At 47.2% G+C, this 22,945-nt stretch overlaps 1 protein-coding gene across 1 annotated transcript; it reads left to right on the forward strand.

Annotated features, from left to right (window-relative positions):
• The first annotated feature begins 10,892 nt into the window (after positions 1-10,892).
• Positions 10,893-11,789, forward strand: LRATD2 (LRAT domain containing 2). The gene has a single exon (XM_009813153.2). It carries the CDS (start codon positions 10,893-10,895, stop codon positions 11,787-11,789), a length of 897 nt encoding a protein of 298 aa, XP_009811455.2.
• The last annotated feature ends 11,156 nt before the right edge of the window (positions 11,790-22,945 follow it).

Genomic DNA, 22,945 nt, shown 5'->3' on the forward strand with positions numbered 1-22,945 from the left:
GGGGAGAATCAGGGAAGGAGTTTTGTGATTTGTCATCTGTTCAGATGACCCAGTATATCTGCAAGGATAAGAAAAGTTATTTTCTCAGGCATCCATAGACAAAGACACCTCCAGGCAGAAAAGTGTTTCTACCTTCGAAGTCCAGGAACATCAGAACTTCAGTATTTAGGCAAGGAGAGCCTCGAGGGGTTTTATCTCTTCATGGAGTTTCAAATTGTGCAGATTTTATCTAGTTCTTACTGAATCAGACTCCAGGATGGAGTTGAAAGAAGCTGTAAAGTGGATTCACTGGATCTAGTAGGCATTATTAATAAGCAGATCTACTGTGTCCTGTGAGAATCACAGAATCATAATTTGGTCTGAAAGAGACCTGCAGAGGTCATCCAATCCAACCCTCTGTGCAAAAAGGTCTATTTAGATCAGGTTGTTCTGGGATGTATCTAGTCCAGTCTTTAACACTTCCAAAGGTGAAGATTACACAGCATCTCTGGGCAACTTATTCCAGTATTTGACCACCCTCTTGGTAAAAAAAAAAATCTTAATATTTAAAATGGAATTTTCCGCATTCCAACTTGTCTCTGTTGGCTCTGTCACTGTCCTTGCACTGAGGAGCCCAAAACTGAAGCAGCACTCCAGATGCAGTATCACAAGTGCTGAACAGAGGAGAAAGATCACTTCGCTGGACCTGCTGGCTACACTCTTATTAATACAGCCCAGGATGCAGTTGGCCTCACAAGGACATGCTTGAAATATGGCTATTATGTGGCTGTAATTAGTCTGCACTGGAAACCCAGAACTGGCAAGGTCTCCCTTCTATGCTTATAAAAGAAGGTGCAATAGAGACTCTAAAAGGCCACAAATTGTTCAGAGTTCCTCATGGATGAAGACTGAAATGAAAAAAAAGAAAAAAGAAAAGGAGTGATGTTTCACAAGACTTGTGAATCTTGGTGAATTTCTTTAATATACAAAACTGTTCTGTGTGGCACAGTCATGGAGGCACTTCTTTAGATGATCCAAAATCAGACTGATTTCTTTTTTTTCCTGTTGCAACCAAGCTACAGTTCATGATATCTTATCGTGAAGACATTACCTTCACCTGGATTTTATTGTTAGACCTTTGAACAAAGAAATGGCACAGACTGTAGGGATTGTTTTCCCTGATCTTCTACTCTACACCAGCAAAATAACACTGTCCTGCTTCTGATCAGATATTCTTAGGATCAGTAGACAGTAAATGCTAAAAAGGGAGAACACCCAGAAGAATTAGACCGTTGAATCAGTGCATCCCTGGAAAAGCACAATGCACACCACTTTATTCATCTCCCCTTAAAGTCAGTTGGAGTCTTGCCCTCAACTTAACTACAAATTGTATTTAGTTTATAATATCAAATCAAGGACATTTCAGGTGAAAAATGGGAATCCGCATCTTCCTTAGAGGAGTGTCGCTATATTGCTCGTTCTGATACAAAAGCTGCACTGCAAAATGGTTTTTCCTTGAAATCATTTTGAATTTGAGGCAGTGGAGATTTAAGCTGATAGTTGCAGACACTTAGTACAGTAAGCATTTTGGTCCCTTGGCATGGTGGCTTTGCTGTTTTCCAAAAAATAGTGTTCATATTTTCCCCTACAGATGATTTGTCTTTACCCACAGCTTTGCTCATGCTGTTATCTCCTTCATGTGGAACCATAAAACACTTAAATCAGAGCAAGAGAACACCATGCTGCACAGAAAGAGCCAAGAAAAGGGATTTGGTGTAGAGCTGACAACTTTAACATATACAGGGACTGTCTGAAATTAAGCGCTGCCTGTAAGCATGAGTGTCAAGCCCAGTCTGCAGCTGGTATCACATGTGAGGTTGGAAAGCATCATCAAACTGCTTGAAGTGCTGCTGTGTTGAGACGAGTTCAGAGCCCTGCCCCAAGCCTCCCTCTGATGCTCCGACAGCCGGTGGAGGAGGATGAACTGGAATGGCCAAGGGGCTTCCCTGCAGCAGCTAATGTGATCGCGCCAGACTCCTGCCTAACAGACAGCCCAGGGAAGGAAAGAGGGGAGGGAGGGAAAGGAATAAAAAAAAACGGGAATGAAATAGCACTGAACAGCACATTGCTTATGCTGTCCTCTTTACCCAGTTGGAGTCAACACCCATAACCAGGCAGAAGAACATCTGTCTCCAGAAAGGCAAACACATACAGCTGTCAGTTCTAACAGGTATTAAAGTCATTATTATGAGCACACACATCATTATGCAGAGAGCACTTTATAAATCCAACCCAGCAGTGCCATCCAGCAGGCCAGAAGCTTCCTTGACAGTAGATTCTACTAGGAATCTAACTTTGTCTAACTAGTTCGCAGAATTGAAGGAATAAGCATCTGCTTCTTGTTCTCCTCCCACAGGCATTAAGAGGAAGGACTTAGGGGAAGACAAGGATAACACCAATGCTTTCTTAAATAAGAAGCAGAGTGACATTTCCTCATGCTCAGCACAGTAGCATTTCCTCATGCTCATGTGCCTTCTGCAAAGGGGCAGCAATTGTTTAACACAGCAGCCACCGTACCTGTTATTTGTCTACAAAGCCAAGCAGGTTATCTCAAGGCGTGCATTTAACCAAGGTAGAAAAATCATTCTTGGTTGCAGGTAGTAATGAACGATTCCACAGGAGTGACTTCAACCTGCCTAGGCTCAGCTGGTCCACTGCAGCCTCCAAGGTCTCAGCAGCGTCGTTAGTGAGTTATGGGAGAGGGATGATTGCAGCCAACTGAAAATCACCTTGGTGGAAGGTGTTTGGCGTGCGTGCTGCAGGTAGTTTGCTGCACATCGTTTCCAGAGGCAGGCCTGGGTAAGGAGTCAAGGACCTCACTGAGCACTGCGGATGTCAGCAGGCTGATTCAAATTCAGACACTCCTACTGCCTGGAAAAACGTAGCACCTACCTAGTGATTTTCCTTTCTGTCTCTGTGGGCCTTGTTAGCAGGCACTCTGAACACCTCAGGACCTTAATGGGTTTATTTATCTTTGTAGCACTTCAGTGCAACAGGTAGGAGTAGCTTCTACTCACAAATGGAGACCAGAGGCCTGAAAGCATAGATCCTCCCATTTCATTTTAGAAGTCCAAACTCATTGCTAAAGCACCCTCAGTGCTCTGAAGGGTGTCATACTGTTCTCACCCAACTTTGCTGGTGCCTCAGTCTGCTGAGGGTGTGTGCAAAGCTACCTCAGACTGATGCAACGTCCAGCCCACGAGCTTCCCTGAGCCCTGCCTCAATGCTAATGCCGCAGAGCAGATCCTTCAGCTGCCTGTTCCCTCCTTGTCTTGCTCAGCAAATCCCCATCCCATAGGCGTACTCATAACACACCCGGGGCAGATGCACTTTGCGCACCCATCTGTGGTGAGCGCTGCGGGTGATAAGAAATGTGACACAAAGCTCATGAGAGCCCCACGCAGAGGGCAAGCTGTGCACCGTTCCTTTTCCACCCTTCACCCACACACCACAAACCAAGTTAGCCCAAGGCCTTCCCTGGTGCAGATGGCTGTGTACAAACCCCACGGCTGCTCCCCCTGCAGCACTGCAGCCTCAGCAATTGAGACCAGCAAGGGGATGAGTCCTGCTCTGCTGGATTTGGAACAGGTCCAGAGGAAAGCCCTAAACATCACCTTCACAGGTGGTTTGAGCCTTTGTATCTCTGTTGCTTTCCATTGACTGGAGAAGAAAAATACTAACCTGTATCCCAACCTAATGGGTAAATGACAAGGTGAATTACCCGCCCAACTCCTGCTCCTCTACCCTGCCACAGACCTGCAGAGATGGTTGTGGGGAGCAGCTGTGGCCAGTACTTCTAGGTCAAATCAGCAAGCATCCAAAGGTGGGATAAAGACAGCAGACTCCACAGATCCCCAGCTGCATTACCACTTTGTGGATGGCCATGTGTTATGACATGGTCAGCCTCATATTCTGGCACAGACACCACCAACATCACAGAAGAAGCAACTTTGGTTGGTGGTTCCTCTGTTCCTCCCCATTTAAAATGGAGGCATGAGCACATAGAATCGCAGAATCACAGAATCACAGAATCATAGAATCATAGAATGGTTTGGGTTGGAAGGGACCTTAAAGATCATCTAGTTCCAACGCCCCTGCCATGGGCAGGGACACCTTCCACTAGACCAGGTTGCTCAAAGCCCCATCCAACCTGGCCTTGAACACTTCCAGGGTTCGGGTGTCCACAGCTTCTCTGGGTAACCTGTAGTCACATCACAGATTTGTTGGAAGGAGTGATGTGTTTACCTCACATTACTTTTAATACCTAAATGTTTTATTAGCAGCATGGCAATGGCCAAAGAAAAGACTCCTTCCATTTACTAATGGCTTCTGCCTAGGTATTGCACACCACGAGCAATCATCCTAAGTTTCTCCACTGAATGCAGCAGTCCCACCCTTTTCTGGCTGCACACAAAAGGACAGCTGTGCTACCTACCAAGGCAGCCAGCAGTCCAGTGACGTGCTAAAAGACACATTAAAGGAGGAGTTTCTAGGTTAGAAGCTCAGCACAAGAACGAGATGAGAGATGCAAGGGACTAGTAGTTGTCATGCTGGAAAGATGCATGTGCTGTACCTCCTTCCTTGTTCTGTTTGAGATATGGTTGCTATTTTCTGGAAGAAAAACGGACTGCATTTAATTAAGCTTTACCTGCTGCTCAGGTCAGTTTGACAGCAATTCCTAAGAATCCAGGCCTCTACTGACATATGAATTACTTCATTTTCATTTGCTGGAATGCACCAATTAAAATCTCACAGTGGAAGAGCTGCTTCCAAGATACAGCTTGGATGCCTCAGTCAAAAACTCTGTGGCTTTGGCAATCTCAGCAATTTATTTTGCCACGGATCACATTTAGTCACAAATTACAATGTTGAAAGTAGTTAACAGAGCCATAAGCTTCCAGCGAGTTTTAGAAAAAACAGAGTTTGCTGATGTGATAAACATGGCAGTTAGAAATTTCCCTCTCTGTTCTCAAGATGTAGGTCTCTCTCTGATCTGCAGCTCCCCTCACTTTCAGGTCTTGAATATATGATGGGCCATGCTACACTATATGGAATACAAAAGATCATACATTCAGAAGCACCTCTTCTTGGTGTCATCAAAGGTTTACAGGCCGAATGCTGCCTGACATCAGAGGCTCATTATATCTCTCATGTTATATCAAATATCATGAATCTCAAGTTTTAGAAATCCCAAGAGTCTCATGATATTTGTCAACATTTGAGGTGCATAAATTTTCTGGTTATCTGAAGTCCAAATATTTCTCCTGGAGACACAAGCAGATCCAGTGAGTAGTGACAGATCCATGCTTATTTCACACGTCGTAAGTCCAAACACTAGTCACAAACTAGTTGTGTCCCTGCCTAGGTCACTTCATGGGGCCTGGTCCAACAGAGGTATCAGTATGGCTCTAACACAACAGAAACCAAGAGGAGCTGATATCTAATAGCATCTGGGTTACACCAGTCATGCAGGATATGTGAGACCCAGAGGCTCAATGTCTTCCTGAGAATACAGGAACAAAACTCTTCCATGAGCACATCCTAAAAGAAAAACTTTCAGATCTTGCTGGTGGGCCTGTCTGAATGACTCCTGATGAAGATATTGCATGATTGTGAGACATCTGAATATTTATTAGAGAGGACCTCAAAGCACTCTCATCCCCTTCCTGCTTCTGATCTAAGAGCCGTTGTCATTCTTTTCTTTTTTTCCCCGGCTGACTGAATGGGTATTTAATGAGCCCATACAAAGCTGAAAAGCTTCAGTGGGACAGAGAGAGCACGACTTACTCAAAAATAGCCTACAGTCTGGTGGCTTGCAGTACCCTCCTGGGAGATATCGGTTCAAGTTCCTTCAGTGAGATGAGAGACTTCAGCCTTGGTCTTTCATACCCCAAGGAAGCAATCTGAAATATTAATGCTTTTTATTAACTGACGTGGCACCATTTCCTCTTGTGTGTGAGAAACAGCCAACCTCATTAAAGCACTTAACCTTGGGAGAGTATGGGAGTGTAACATGAGTGAAAGGAAGCGCCATTTTCCAAAAGCTGTCAGGACGCTAACGCTATGTTTTATTCTCCACCAGCTACCTCAGGCATGCCAGCTTTGACGAATCTCATTTTAGGTGGCGTTCCTGGCTTTACAAGAACTTGGTGCCTGACTCAGAGATGCAGCTTCCACTGGAGGACAAAGAGGCAACAAATGAAAGGTTACAATTCTGAATCCAAATTTCTTTGGTGGACTTAGCTATGGCTGTCATGGAAGGACACCACCCACCAAGGAGCTCTCAGGTCACACATCTCCCTCAATTAAGGGCATGACTGATTTCTACAGAACTCCATGTGAGAACTCCCATGGACTTCACTAGGAAGCGGTTTATTCCTCCAGTCCCCTTAATTCCACCACAGTGTTTAAGCACTGGGTGTTTGCTAGGTCTATAAAGCAGTAGACTGCTTACATGCCAAATGGAGCATAGTTTGTCTCAGTTCTCATAAAACTCTACTGAAAAAAGAAATGGAAGCTATTAAATAATTCAAGGATGTCATAGCCATCAGCTGGCTGAATACCCACAAAACACAACATGTTTACAGAACATGATACTAAATCTTGTCTTACTCAGAAGCACTACTCTCTAAGAAAAAATATAAATGTATAACAAGAAGAATTATTTCTTCTCATACTGGATATCTTTTAATAACAATGGGAACACAGCATTTCACATCAAGTAAGGACAAATAGCGATTTCAAATCAACATCACCTTTTTAATCTCTGGATGCAAGATGTGTGTGAGGTTACAGATAACAGAGCAACACGATGATATAGCATGGGGGCAACAAAATATCTTTGACACCCAATTCTCAATTCTCTTCAGTTTAAAGCAGCCAGAGCGAGCACTACAAAGGTCCCTGGATCACATCAGCTACATCGTCAGATAGACTAATTAATGCACTTGCTCCATAGATGGTCCAGTCTCTAAGCCAAGAGGTACAGTCCTCTCTGTGTTCTCTGTACATCAGTGGACTACATAGCCATGCAGCTTTGGGTTTCCAAAGAGCCCTGCATCATGGCAGGTTTTTTTGGCCTTAAAAGGGAAATTACTATTTAGAGTATGTGCTATGGGCAATCAAAGTCTCAAGCATCTCAAATATCCTACGAGCCATGTTGCAACCCACTAGAATGGTATTTTTATGATGTGAAACTGTAGATATGTGTTGCTGCACTCAACAATAGATTGAGAGCATACGGATGTGCAAACTCAGCTGGGGAAGTGTTGGAGGGCTGTGTAGAGCAGGGGGAGCCAGACCTCAGGTAGATTCACCCTTGCTTCCTTGTGGTCTTTGCAGGGACTCAGATTGAGGGAGTTGCCTGGAGTGGACCGGCCCCACAACCACACCCAGGTTTTGTCTAGGACGGAATTTTAACTCCCAAAGAGAATGTACAAGGAACAAGCACTTACGCAATCTGGACGAGCAAGTGACTGGGACCTGAGAATGACCCCTGGGAGGTACCCTATTTAACAGTGTGGGCATCCCTGTTGACTTTTGGAAGCGTTCAAGCACAGCTGTAACTGCAGTATCCGCAGCATTCCCTCTGTGACATGCGCACAGCAGCTGAATATCTCAAAATTGGATAACAATGTCAGCACACTGATCAAGGAATCACCTAATCGAGGAGCCTGCAATAGCAAGGTCAGAGGTGTGTCTTCAATTCTGCCCTGCTGTTTAGATTCCAAGCTCAGCAACTGCACAACCATTCCTCCCTCCACTCCAGATCCACAGACTGGATTATCTTTAGCAGATAAGCACTAAAGTACTTTTTTTTAAAAGCTATGCAAGAGGTCAACACTCTCCTTAAAAGCATAGTCACCAAGATAGCATGTCAATGCCACCATCCCACATCCCTTGTGCCTGTGGAGTTTAGCTGCTTTGAGGCTTAGAGGTTAAGCACGCAGAAGTTTTAAGCATCGTAATTTTAGGCACCAGCCCAGGTGATATATAGGCACTGTAAGTCCTTTGTGGTTTTTCCACCCAATGTCTTTATCTGCAGGTGCAGTATGCCATGATGGTTTCTGATCCTAGAAAGCAACAGATTGATCAGAGAATGTGGATTCTGAGGAGCAGTCATTGAAAGGAAACTCAAAGAGATCAAAGAGATCAAAGCAGCTGACAAGGTGCAGAAAATTAAGCACTGGGGTGAGTTGAAGCAGACAGAAAAAAATGAGAGAACAAGATCGAGAGCTGCAAATATGTGAGGATGCGCACGCACAAACGAGTGACTCCTCTAGGCAATACTGAGTTTCTCCTCCTCCTCCACACATTGCAGCAGATTCAAAAAGAAACTTGGCCTCCAACACAGGGCTGCCAAACCATTTTAGCCAAGAGATAAAACTGCTCCAAAAATAGTAAGGTATGGTGCTGAGACACAGCTTCCAATACAAATAGGAGAACACAAAAAAGTCACTTCTATGTTCAGTCTAGCTCCTCCTTTTAGGATACTCTCACCTTTACACATGTCCATCCTTCACTACTGAACCAATTTCACAAAGCTCTGACTATGAAGCAGGGCCCTCTTTTGTCCAACAGCAGCTGCAGAGGAGAGGAACTGTAGAGTGAAACAGGCAGTGCTGAAAAACGACACCTACATTAAACACATTTTGGAGGTTTACTCAACTAGCCTTGGTCCAGTCCTGCGGCTGAAATACATCTAGTTTAGCTGAACGCGAAACGAACGTGTGTGCATTGTTTGAAACCACACCGGGACGCAAAACGAAGTGTGCGTGTGTTGGGGGGTGTGGGTGTTTGGGAGATTCATTTCAAAAGCACACCCCTGATGTGCGTTTCAGTTTTCTAAAACGCTTCCGTAGGCAGAGCCACCAGGTGAATTCTAAGCAAAAAGCTCCTGATCCGGCTGCCTGTCACCTGCTGCAATGGCTTGCAACTGCCCCACCATCCCAGACAGAGCAGAGTGTGCATCTCCCCAGCCCCAGCGGTCGCAATTCTCCCTACCCCAAAGGGCAGGTCTATATTTGAAACCACAGAGGCGTATAATCTGACAGAAACAGTATTCTTTGAGTCCGTGGGCAGTGCCCAGCACCCCAGTAAGACCGCATTTGTTCCTTCATTTGCCACTGTTTAGTGAATCCTCAAAACAGCGGTGTGCAGTTGGGTTTATAAATTACAAGGCAACAGACAAAGGGAATACGCGAGACAAAATTAAAGACATTACTCGTAGCTCCCATAATTTATCTCTGTAGTTTATTTTAACAGCATGGATTTACCAGTGCATGTTAAAACAGTAGGAATAATAAACCCACCTAGCAGACTAACTAGGCATTAATGAAAAAGCAGAATATTGTTTTGTGTTCTCCAAAACACAGAAAGAAAAATATTCCCACCAGTTCTGATAATGCCTTTCCAGGGGAAAAGAATCATAATCTTCTATACTGAAAAAGAGAGTGATCTCTTGGAGTAGGAAAGAAAAGAAATTAATAAAACTAATTACACGCTCCGCTCACGGAGGAATCGAAGGCACTAAGTCAGCCCAGGAGGGCCGGACTCTTTGATTTTGCTCGCTTTACAACTTCCCTGTTATTGTTTGCGGCCCCAAGGAGGCACCTCCCGCCCCCCCCCGGGGGGCTGGTGCGGGGCGGGCGCATCCCCCGCGGGCAGATGCGCGCCGCTGCGCGCCCCTCCGCGCCCCGGGGGGTGCAGCGGGGTGATTCCCACGGCCCCGCATCGAGGCTTTGCGTCGCCTCTCGGTGCTGTCCCGAGCAAACTCCGGCTCCCAGGTACTCCCCCTGACCAAACTGGCGGGTTGCGCTGCCTTATGGCACCGTTCCCTTAAAGGGGCCGCGTGTGAGCGTCTGTGTGCGAGTTTGTGCGTGAGCGTGTGGCACACCCGCTCCCGCTGCCGAGCGCCGCGAAGAGCTTTGCAGCCGCGGCGCCGAGAGCCGCGCCGCCCGACCTCCGCCTGCCAACCAGCCTCGGCGGGGAGCAAAGCGCTTGGCATGTAGGAGAGAGGAAAAAGGTGCGGGGAGGAGGAAGGGGAGGGGGGAAGAAGGAGAGGGAAAGGGGAAAAAAAAGAGCTGCCTCTTTAAATGCTGGGGGCTGAGCCCTCGCCGGGGCGTCCGCAGCCGGATCCAGCCTCCCTCCCCTTGGCCGTGCCTCTCCGGCGCTTGTTGCACAGCCCCAGTGCCGGCAGCGCGGCGCACGGGCGCTGCTGCTGCGCGGGGAGCGCGGAGCCGCGCCGGGCCGGGGCCATGATCCAGCCGCGCTGCGCGCCCACCCCCAGCAGCCGCGCCGCCGCCCGCTCGCCCTAGAGCCGCTCCCGGCGCCGCGCAGCCTTCCCCGCCGGGTAAGTTTGCAGCCGCCCGGTGCCGGGGGAGGGCGCGGGGGGGAGGAGGCGCACCTGGCGGCGGCACGGCACGGCTCGGCTCGGCGGCGGGCAGGTGCGCGCCTGTGCGGCTCTCGGGGGGCGCAACTCGGCCGTCCCCAGGCCGGACCTCCAGACCTCCCCGGTGGCTGCAGCCCCCTCTAACAGGTGGCTCCGTGCCCGCCCGCTCTCCGGCGGCTCCTGCGCCCTCCTCCGCCTCCTCGCTGCCGCCTAACAGGTGGCGGTGCCGCCTCGCCTCCCCCCGTGCAGGTGGGGGGTCCGCACCCCGCTGCGGCCGCCGCTGCCCCTCCCCGAGGGACTCCCGCAGCCCCCGGGGGCTCCCGCGGGGGCTGTGTTGCAGCGAGGAGAGGCGCGGTGTGTGTGGAGGGGGGAGCCGTGCCCTGCCGCCCCGCTGCTTCGGTAGAAGCCGCCCAGCCCCTGCCTGCCTTCATGGCCCCGCTGTGTGTCTGTCGTTGCAGCGGGCATGGGGAACCAGGTGGAGAAGCTGACCCATCTGAACTACAAGGAAGTTCCCACAGCCGACCCGACAGGTATGGACAGAGATGAAGGGCCCAGGATCGGGGTCTCCTACATCTTTTCGAATGATGATGATGAGCTGGAGCAGCAGCAGGATTCAGTGCATGACCTGGGGGGTGAGCACCCTGCCCTGCAGCCCTACGATCCCCAGCTGCAGGAGGTGGAGTGCTCAGTCTATTACCGGGACGAGTGTATTTACCAGAAGAGCTTCTCTGAGGAGGACATGCTGCCGGAGGAGGGTAATGAAGGCGGTGGGGGGCATCTGAGCACCTACACGCCGGAGAACCTACTGAATAGGTGTAAACCAGGTGACCTGGTGGAGTTTGTGTGCCAGGCGCAGTATCCGCACTGGGTGGTCTATGTCGGGGATTTTCAAGTTGTGCACCTGCATAGGCTGGAGGTGGTGAACAGCTTCCTCACCGACGCCAGCCAGGGCAGACGGGGCCGCATTGCCAACCAGCTGTACCGCTACAAACCCCTCAGCCCGGCTGTGGTGGTGCGCAACGCTCTGGAGCAGGTGGGTTGCAAGGACCGGGACTTGAGCTGGAGAAACTCTGAGTGTTTTGCTGCCTGGTGCCGGTATGGCAAGCGGGAGTTTAAAATCGGCGGGGAGCTGCGTATAGGCAAGCAGCCCTACCGATTGCAGATCCGGCTGGGTGACAAGCGCAGCCACACGCTGGAGTTTCAGAGCCTGGAGGATCTGATTATGGAGAAGAGGAGAAATGACCAGATTGGTAGGGCTGCTGTGATCCAGGAGCTCTCGAGCCACCTGCAGGCTGCAGAGGAGGAGGAAGAGGAGGAGGAAGACCATCATCATCCAGGTGCTCAGACTGCTGTGGAGTAGCAGCCTCAGCACCCCATGCTGCTTAGCCTGGGTGATGGGGATTAAAACTGAAGGCTGCGAAATTGAGCTGTTATAAGCCCTTTGGGCCGCTTCGGTGCAGCTTCATTCCAATCACATGTGAAAGGAAGGGGGAAAGCTGATTAAGTGTCTGTGCTTTAGTGTTTAACTCCTTCAGTGCTTGATGATAAAACCACTGACTTATTGGTAGAGGATAAAACTCAGGGCAATTCTACCCCTCTCCACTCCCACTTCTTTCTCTTCCTCTCTGCTCTCTTTGTGCATAGCCGTTCCCTCAACCATCTGCCAGTAGGTGTGACCCTACAAGATGCTAAATGCCTTTGACATCTACTTATCAACAGAAGTTAAGAGTATTTAAAACTGTTAACACGGAGCCAACAACTTTCAGGACATGACCAGGTAGCTCTGAGTATGTGATTAGTTGGTAGCGGAGGAGGATACTGTTTTCCCTTCTCTGCCCCTGTTTCTCTTCAGCTGTGGCTACTGTTGGTATTGCAGCAAGCTGCTTGCTTGCCTGGTGCAAGGCTGCATGGATTGGCGGCCAGCCCCCCGGAAGGTGTAAGGGAGAAATCTCTACTAATTTTAATGAAATGGGTTTGATGTGCCTGGTGCCGCCTTAATTGATAGGAACTTGCAGATGGGCTGGGGGAGCTCCTCCTTTGCTATTGGGGTGTGGCTTTGAGGATGGAAGATGTATTTATTGCTGACCGGTCCCAGGGAAGGAGGAAGTTTGCAACCCTGATGAAGGAGTCTGCGCATAGGTGTGTGCTGGGACTCTTACAGGCAGATACCGAGCTATGCCAGTGCTTGTTACAGGGTGCCTGGCTTCCTCTAAAGCACATGGCAGAGCTCCCAATTACATCTGTGGTACGCATCGAGGCAGTAGAAGCAGGTTGTTCATGTGCAAGAGCATGTCCTGAGTAAGCTGTCCCTTGGGAGGGTGGCCTCTTGGCTGCGTGCTCCTGGCCATGAGCGTGTCACAGGTTCTGCACCACAGTAAACACAGCTGTGATGGGAAGCGATGGGAGGGAGCACAGGCTGGAAGGCATCGCAGGCAGGGGGTTTTGGGTGGTTTTTTTTCCTTCCTTACCACAAAGCAATTTCCTCTTCATTAGGGATTTCATGTTTTCTTTTTTGCTAATTTTTATGGTATGCAGCTGAGCTATAGCATTAGAGAAAAAGAGAGGACATGCCTCCAAAGTTGTTGTGCAAGTCCCTCGTTAAACGGGAGGGGAGGGGGAGCGCAGTGCCGCCTGCCTTGAATATTCCCTGAACTTGTTTTCATCTGTTGAACTGGTCTCCCACACAGGCAGCACTGTCAGATCTTTGTCCTGGGATCGGAACTGTGTGAGCAAACACTGATTTGGAGGCAGTTTCTAATGCGAAATTCCTTCCCCTTAAAGCACAATAGTAATGAGGTGAACCTGAAGATAAGCTTGACTTCGTTTAAATAATAGAAACTAACAGTGTGATGTAAACTTGAAGCATAGTTAATACAGTCTTCCCCGCAGTTGTTTACAGTTATACCACAAATAGCAAAGTACTCCGCGTCCTTTCCGCCCCAAGACAGGAGCAAAGTTTGTCATTTAAGAATAGGTAGATACCAGCTTTTGATTAGTTAAGACTATATGAAGCAACTTTGCCAATACGATCCAAATAGATTGTGGTGGTGTGTTTTATGCCTAAAATACACAAGCTAGGAAAAAGCTGTGAAAGACTATTTCATCCTCACTTCAGGAGGGAAAATAATTTTTAGGGTTATGCAAATACACAATATACTGTTTCCTTAATGACTCCCATGCTCTCATCTTGGGCTGTGAAATAAACCCTCCTTTGGATTTGGGTAACACCAAGCTCCCTTAGAATGCTATAGCTCAGGTGTCTGCACTAAGTGTTTTTTTTAGTCCAATATGCAATTGAGTTATACTGAAGTTACTGTGGTTGCCAAGCAGATGTGCAACCTTGCTTTGAGAGCATAATAACTACCCAGATCTAACAGTAATAGGGTTAATATGTGGATGTGTGCACACAGGTTTTATACAACTACTAGTAACCACTAATGGTGGTGAAATGATCACTGAAATAGTCCGAAAGATTGAAGGAGAGTCTCTCTGTTGTACTGACTGATACGAGACAGCTGAGATTATCTAGGCCACGAGTAAATGTCTGGCTGTGGTTTCTTTCATACTGAAACCTTGTACATAACCAAGTTTATTTCACTGTGTAATATAGGTATGTAAAATAATATTTTCTTACAGATATTTTTGAAAGTTACAAATAAAATAATCCCTTCATAACCTTGCATTTGAAAGTAAGTTGTTATGCACATTATTTCCCAGTCCTCTGAATGGGTTTATTTTTCATTAGTGATCTAAAGTATATTCTAGGTCATAAAGTATAGAAACTGCTATAAACGTCAAATATTATGTATCTACAGGGTACTAAACAGTAAACTAGTTGTGAAAATATTTTTCCCTTGTGTCTGAAATATCAGAACTATGACACTTAGCCATTTCTCTCCTTTTGAGATACCCTGCATAGTCTGGCTTTGTTTTCTGTTCTTTTTTTCACTTTCTGTTTAATAAAAAAAGGACCAAATTTGCTTGAGAATGGAGAGCAAAATTTCTTTGACCAACTGAAATCGTGTCTTGTGCTGATCTTGGTGCTTCTCTGTACCGATCATGCCTTTTGAGATAAATTCCCACACAGGCATAGGGCCTTAGCAAAGAATCCCAGAGCTTGCATTGCCTTGCTTGGACGGAGAGTGAAGGGGGGAGCTTGCCTCGCAGTAAAGCAGAGTCTGGTATGCATTCTGCTGTGCTATAAAACCAATATGCTCCTCTGACACCTGGGATACAGGTGTTCAGTATTAAAACATAGATATTTGGAAACTTTACATTTCTCTGCAAGCTATGTTTGGGGATTTATTGTCTCCTGGCGTTCCATTATGTGTAAAAGTAGAAGCAGGGGGAAGCCTGGAATTTTTTTATTTAGCCTGGAAGAGGGCTCCCTCCATACAGGGATTTCGTATTCCAGCAGATAAAGATGCAACTGTTGAATCTTTAACAGGTGGATCCTTTTTCCCTGCCTGTTGATTAGGCAGTGTTATTTAATAGGTGCTGCTAAACACCACTGCAAACATTTCTAAGCAGTCTGGTTTTAAAGCCGTGGACCTGTAATGAGCTGGATGTGAGAACAGGAATTGCTGTAGAAGCACATCACAACTGCTGAGTTTCTTGTCTTTGCTGTACTTTATTCAGCCACTGCCTGCAGACTAGGCTGGGATTTCTAGAGCTTGATTTTAAAGGAAGAAGTTCTCCCAGGGAAACAGACCTTTTTCTGTATTTGTCACAAAAGAGAGGGGAGAATAATAGATAATAGTGCTCTTCTCTGCAGCTGCTTCTTTAACATACAGAAATTCAGGTGTGATCCTTCTGCAGAACTTCTGGTTCAGCAAAGGTCCTAAGCCTATACCGAAGTTTGAAGTTGTGAGTAGACCCTACCTTGAGCCACTTGAAAATCAGTAAGACTATTCATGTGCTTGAAGTTAAGTGTATATTTACATTTCTTTGTGAATAAGGGCCTGGAATTTCAATCTGAGGTCTTTGGTGGGAGCGTGGAGGATCTGAGGTTGCATAATCACTGGGGGAGAACAAGTAGTGCTGTGAAAGCTGTTTCTCAAAGGGCCTCTTGTCCAAACAAGGCTTGTGGAATCCAGCCCAAATTTTGGCCTCAGTTTTCCCCTGGAAATCCAGGAGCTGCACTGATTTGGTGAGAAGTGTATTACACAGCAGTTGCAAACTAAGCTGATGATCGTGCAGCAGACTGTTCTCTGGTATCTTTGTCTGTCTTGTCATGCTTGAACTTTCCCTTGTGTTTTTAACATTTAAAGTTAATATAATTTGTTTTAAAAGCCCTTTGATTGTGCAAACACTTAATCATCTATATGAATTTACTCATTTGGGCATACCTACTGCTACTGATAGGATGACTGCTGTGAATATCATTATGCACATGTTAAGGCTGGCAAGACTGAGCCCCAGATGTGTAAGTGTAGCTCCAGCTAGGAAATATAGATGAGTAGTCTTATTTCCCCGGAGTATTGGTGTTTTTGATGCAAATGTCTTGGAAAAGGCTTTATAGTAAAACCTACAATTATCCCTTGATTAAGTAATTTTAAAAACACAATTTAAACATTCACCTTCCATGGCAGTGAACAAGGACATAAACTGAAAACTATTTCAAGTTCTGTGTGAATGCAAAGTATTGATTACAGCAACTCTCTAGAGCTCACCTGGCCAACATAGTAGGCAGTTGTAGGGTAGACAGGGAAAATACCTAAAAGCTAGTTCAAAAACTATATTTTCTTACTTGGAAAAATATATTCTTCAGACTGAAGGACCCTAGACTATGGAAGTAAACTTTCAATTGTTTTGTATAAATGAAACCCTAGGGAAACTTCTTAACTTTGTTCATTTAAATTCAATATTTCACTCTCAGTGCTAAAATAGGTAATACTATGTGATGAATATATTTCCGATTTTGAATGTAATGGTGGTTTTCTTTTTCTCTTCTCCTTTGGTTAAGTTTTACCAAAGGTCTGTCCTTGGGTGTGTGAAGTGTGTTATTGAGTGGTTTCCCGCCTGTGCTTTTCTGACAATTAACAGCACCAACCATGATTCTAACAGCCGTGTAGGAACAAATATTTTTTTGAAAGCAAAATTTTAATTTTATGTAACAGATCAGAGACTATTCACTAAGTAGAGGTAGGAAATACATTGTTTCCAACAGCAGTTTCTATTTGTAAGAAATCTACTGTTAATTGAGAATGTGTTGACTACTCTTATAAATCAATGTGCAGTGATAAGGCCAGGTGTATTGTATAATGGGCTTAGATTTTCAGATCAGGTTTGGTTGGTTTTTTTTAAATTGTGCATAGGAAGAAATAAGGGTGACTTCAAACACCGTTGGTTTAGATGGTTCTGTTGCATTAATATTGAATTAGAAGCTTTCTTTAAATGTACACTTGAAATTCCTGACATTGTAAGACTTCATGAAATCATCCACAGTAACAAGTGTAATCACAAAATATGATTTTTTTCCCACCATGAGTGTTTTCTGTAAGCTGTCTTTTGTCAGTAAATGTTGAATTGTTAGTGCAAATATCTTCTTTTCCTGAGAAAGAAGTACAGATCATTGATTGTACCATTTCCTTCAAAATGAAGGGCATTGCATAGTAACTAAAAAGAAATAAAAGATTTATAGTATCTTTTACAACCTTTCTTTCTTTTCTTTGTTTTTTGAATGGTATGTTTTTCCCCAGCTTTTTGGAAAACTAGTGATTTCTCATGATGGATGCATTAGACACAAAACAATCAATGTTTTCACTGACTTCACATGTCAGATCAAAACCTAACTGTTCAGCTGTGGTTTTGCTCCAAAGAGATAGGAAGAATAATCTCTGTGCAAGGCCAGACCATCAGCTGCTTAATAGGCAATAGCTGTATTAAATCTGATGAGGATCTGGCCCATAATTTAATTTTAAAAGGGGAAAATGAATTCAGCAGACTATCATATAGTATTAGTTGGCACCCGGGCTTGTCTTGTCTGCCAGCAACTGCTGAAGGAACAGATGTAGTGTCTGCAAGAGGGAGAAATGAGAGAACATCAGAACTCACGGGGAGTTTTTGGAAAATCTGTACAGCGGTTCAGTTTGTGTGATGTTTTGTCTCGTGGAAGCTCCACGGATTGAGTGGGATCTATGTTCTACCCATATCAGGTGCAGGTATGTTTCTTACTGAAGGTGATGAGGGTCGTTCATTGTGGTCAGACGTTATATCCATAGGGTAATGGTTCTTAATTCGTCAAAGCCTTCCACAGTGTGTACATTCATGATGACAAAAACAGCGATACAACAAACAAACCATACTTCTTTCTGAGATCCTGACCAGAAAGAGCTATTTGAATCTCACACAAAAGCACTGAGTCAGCAAAAGCAAGAATACTTTGAGTGAAACCATCCTGAGGAAATTTAGCTGTAACAAGATGAGACTTCTGCTGAAAATACCAGTGGAGATCTTAGCTCTTCTGTGGGTTGCAGCTGTCCTTGACAGCCTTCTCACAGGTGTGACAGTGTGAGACAAATTCTTAAAACTGAGACAGCAGCTTTTAAGGCTCACGGCCGCAGGTGGGATCCCACCACAACATTTAATTTCTAGCTCTGGCATGGGCTTAGGTGACTTTGAACAAGATGTATGAGGCACCCAGCTGTGCTCTGCGTGACTGTAAGAGTGCCTGAATTTTCAGGTGTCTGATAGTAGATCTGAAAAAGAACATGAAGAACTGAAAATGTGAGTTGGGTGCCTGAATCGATACCTGAAAATCCCTGCTCAGCTGCCACCTAGCACTGGAGGCCACTGAACTCTGAAACTTGATTTTTTTTTTAATTTTTTTTTTCTTTCTTTATTTGTTTACCATAGTGTTTCCAGAATCTTGCGGTTCTGGGCCTTTTTCTCACCCAGAAGTTTCTCCAGGTTCATAAAGTAAAGCAGCTTCTGACTTCTCTCAGCCTGTGCCCATAGGGAGGGAGACCCAGCAAGCATGATCCTGCCTCACATCCCAGGGGCGGCTTCCAGAATGTATGTGACTTCAGATACCAAAGAGGACTTTCTTAAAAAGGGCATTTGCACTGCCCTTTTATTTCAGAACACACCCAAGACAGAAATGGCTTAATATAAAATGCATTTATACGGACATGGACTGTGATGAGGTCTTTGCCCTCCTGGCTGGCTGCTCTGAGCCACTGGATTTCTGCAGAGAGGTTTTCTCTTCAGTTCCCTCTTTTCTGCATTGTGGATCACTTTCAGCAGAGCACTCTTGAAAGTCCTCACCCCACAAAAATCTGGAAGTGATAGGAAGGTTGAATCCCTGTCAAAAAGGAAATCAATTTTCAGTCTTCCTCCATCTTGAAACTATGATCAGATCTCTAGGATACTTTATAAAGGAAGGCTGCCCACCACTGACACCTCCTTTGTCTTTATAAAGGAAGGTGGCCTAAGTTTTAATTTGGAAGGGTGGTTGCCTTGTACTTACTTTTTAAGAGCTCTGCACTGTGGCAGGAGGCGGTTCCTGTTAGCCAAGAGTAAGGTGCCCAAGCGCTAGAAGTGGGGTGGGGCAGGGAACAGCAGACTCGCAGAATCACAGAAAATCCTGAAAGGTGGGAGGGACCTCTGGAGATCATCTAACCTACCCCCTTCTTCAAAGCACAGGCAATGAGAGCAGGTTGCTCAGGGCTTCATCCAGTCAGATTTTTAATAACTCCAGTGATGGAGACTGATGACCTCTCCAAGCAACCTTCCACCTCTTAAATGCTTTTTTTATGTTTGAGTTTTTTCAAGAACTCCTTGATCATCCATGGCACCTTTGCTTGACTTCTTGCACATAGGGATGGACCTTTCTGGAGCTTGGAGGAGGTGACTGATGAATATCAACCAGGTATTATGGGCCTCCTCTCCATGGACTGTGTCCATGGGATTCTTCAAAGCAGGTCCCTGAGCAGGCCAGTCTGCTCTCCTGATGTCCAGGTTGTGACCCTGCTATTTGCCTTGTTCCTGCCTCTGAAAATCATGAGCCACACTATCTTGTGGTAACTGCAGCCAAGGCTGCCCCAGACCCTCCCATCCCCAAAAAAGCTTTTCATTGTAAGTGTGCTCTAGAGACCATCTCCCCTCATTGGCTTCCTGATCCTGTGTCAGGAAGTTGTCACCACTATACTCCGTAAACCTCCCAGATTGCTTGTGCCCTGCTGTGTTGCCCCTCCAGCAGATACTGGGGTGGTTCAGGTCCCCCATGAGGAGCAGGGCCTCCAATCATGAGGCTTCTTCCACTTGTCCACTGAAGAAGGTCTCATCTACTTCTTTGCAGTCAGATAGTACGTAGCAGCCACCCACCACAACGTTGCCCACATTGGTCTGGCTGCTAACCCTGACCCATAAGCTCTCGGCAGTCTTATCACCCATCCCCAGGCAGATCTCCATGTACTCCCGCTACTTTCATGTAAATGACAAGTTCATGTCCTCACCATCCCAGTCTGTCCTTCCTACAGAGCCTGTATCCATCCATTGCAGCCTTCTGGTTGTGTGAGTCATCCCTCTACATCTCTCTGATCCCAGTGACATCATAACCCTGCAACTGCATGCAAACCTCTAATTCCTGTAATCTCCATGCTGTGTGCATTAGAGGCACTGCAGAGAGGCCCCCAGCGTGCTGATTTCCCAGAGAGCTTGCCCTACAGACCTGTCCTATCAGCACTTCCTTATTCCTGTACGTACACTTCAGACGAGCCCCCTTCAGCCCAATTCTGCTGTTTTTAAGGCCTCTCTCATCCACACCAGTCTGCACGCTTTGCTTAACCATCCAGTTTGCCACTTCTCACCTCATTGTGAGTCTTGATCTCCCTCCCTCATCATTCGTGGGTTAAAGCTCTCCTCACCAGGTTGACCACCTCTTGGCAAAGATGTTTTTCCCCACTTGGTCAAGTGGATCCCATCTCTCCCAGCAGTCCTTGAACCTCAAAGAGGGTCCCACAGTCATAGAAGCCAAATACGCCTTTTGCCGACACCAGCTGCACAACCAGTCATTGACCAGCGGGATCCGTTCAGTCCATGTCAAGCCCTTTCCTCTCACCACCAAGATCAAGGAGAAAACCACCTTGGCCCGCGTGGTCTTGGCCACCAGAGTCATGTAGTCATTTGTGATATGCTCCAGATCTCCCCAGCCGTGTCATTGGTGCCCATGTTGAAAAGCAGCAGGGGGTAATAGTGTGAGGGATGGACAAGCATTGGTAGCCTTTCTACGTCCCAGATCTGAGCCCCTAGTGAGCAGCAAACCTCCCCAGACAGGAGGTCAGGTTGGCAGATGGGATCCTGTGTCCCCAACAGCAGGGAGTCACCCCCCACTGTCACTGCTCCCTCCTAGTGCTGCCACATGGCTCAGGCTTACCCGGCTCAGGTGTTTCATCGCACAGAGCTCCCAGACGCTCAACTGCCACCAGGGCACTAAACCTATTTTGTAATTGCAAATCTTCAGGAAAAGCAGGAGCCTTCCTCCCATTTCCAAAAGTGACAAGTTTCCAGCCTTCACCATCGTTGGAGTCTCTATTTTCCAATCCTGTAAGCACAGACTCTGCCTGTCCCTCCTTCAGTTACAGCTGTAGGCTCCCGTTGTATCCAGGTATCAGGAAGGATCCAGCCAACCTCCTTTTCATCATCTCTGATGCTGCACAGTCTGCTGACCTCCTGCTGCAGCTCTTTTACTTGGTAGCATGGATCCTTCCCCAGCACGCACCTGCAGATAAGGACCCCACCTCCCCTAGCCCCAGCAAGAAGCCCCAGGAACTCCCTGCAGCCTAAGACCTGCAAAGCTGCATCCTCCCTGTGGTGAGTCAACCTTGGCTAAGGGCCCAAACCCCCCAGTCATTCTCTCACTCCTACTGAGGGAGGAAATAAGATGGAAAAGCTCATGGGTCGAGATAAAGACAGGGAGATCACTTACAAAGTACTGTCATAGACTCGACATAGGGAAAATAAAATTTATTGTCAATTAAAACAGATTTGAATGGTGAGAAAGAAAGACAAAAATTAAAACAACGCTTTCCCCTCACCTCTCCTTGACACTGAGGGTGCAGGGGTTGCGGTCAGTCCATCACAGCCCCTCGGGGCCGCTCCTCCCTCCTCACACCTCTCCCTGCTCCAGCGCGGGCCCTTCCCCGGGCTGCAGTCCTGCCGGGACAACCTGCTCCCGCCTGGGCTCTCCCTCCAGGGCCGCGGCTCCTGCGGGAAAGATCCCCCGGCTGCGGCTGCGGCTGCGGCTGCGGCGTGGGGCCCTCCCCGGGCTGCAGGGTGGGTCTCTGCTCCCGCGGGCTCTCTCCAGGGCTGCAGGGGATCCCTGCTCCGGGCCTGCAGCACCTCCTGCCCTCCTCCTGCTCCGGCCTCGGGCTCCCTCTGCTGCTGCTCCCTCCTCGGCTTCCTCCTCCTCTGCCTCTGCCGCCTTTGGCCCTTTCTGGAGCCTCTCTTCCCCCCGGCGCCCCCAGCTTGGCTGAGGGGCTCAGCTGTGTCCTGCGCTGGGGCCCGTGGAGCCGGCTGGGACCGGCTGGGACCGGCTGTGTCCGGCACGGGGCAGCCCTGGCTTCTTTCCCACGGAGGCCACCACTGCAGCCCCCTGCCAACACCTGGGCACGGACAGCCTGTACAGCCCCTCAGGAGCTTGGGCTGAGAGATACCCTGACGTTGCAGGGGCAGTTGCTCCAGCGGGTGACCATGTGTGTGGCACATCACCACCAGCAGAGTTTCTGGCCCCTTTTGTGCAAACTGCTGCGTCTGTTGGCCACACGCTGCTAGCTGAATGCCAGGGCCAGCAGTTATGTAGGCCACTCCCTAACACCTGCTGAACGGGTGCTTGACCCTCCTGATCAGGAGTCAGATGGACGCGAAGAACTCAAAGGACCCTTTGATCAGGAAGAGCTGGCAGAGCTTGTTAGAAGGGTTTGGAGCTTGCTAGAAACTCATGTCAAATAGTCGGTGAGACTCATTTGTCTCACTCTGGGTGATGAAGGACTGTGGTTAGTCCCTGTGTTGGAACCAGCATTTGTTGCTCTATCAAGTTCATCAGCGGAAATTAACTGGGACTGCTAAGAACCAAGTTAACTGAGGACCATATAAAAGTCTGGGCTCTCTCTGATTTTTCCTTGCTCTTCAGCTTCTTCCATCTTGTCCTGTTCAGAACAAGCATTCGGGGACAAGTTCCATGCTTTCTGTACAGTAGTTAGTGCAATGAGGTCTCAAAGTGTTTACATACTATTAATCAAGCCAATCACCAGAGGGCAGAGGAAATGAAATGAAGATGTTCCGGACCATGAAGTAAATGACTCACATCCCTGGAAAAGGTTTAATTGAGCAAAACAGGTACACAAGTGTACCTGGCTCACCACAGAAATTGTACAGAGGAAGATGAGCCTTCAGAGAGAAGGATCAAGGCATCCTGACAACACACAGAGAAACGTGTGTGGTGCTTATGTAAATCGTGCCTGTGGAGAATAGGCCTCCATACACAACTCGTCCAGCTCCCATAGAAGGCAGCTG

Source organism: Gavia stellata, chromosome 3 (genome assembly GCF_030936135.1).
Source record: "Gavia stellata isolate bGavSte3 chromosome 3, bGavSte3.hap2, whole genome shotgun sequence".
In the NCBI taxonomy this organism is placed as follows: domain Eukaryota; kingdom Metazoa; phylum Chordata; class Aves; order Gaviiformes; family Gaviidae; genus Gavia; species Gavia stellata.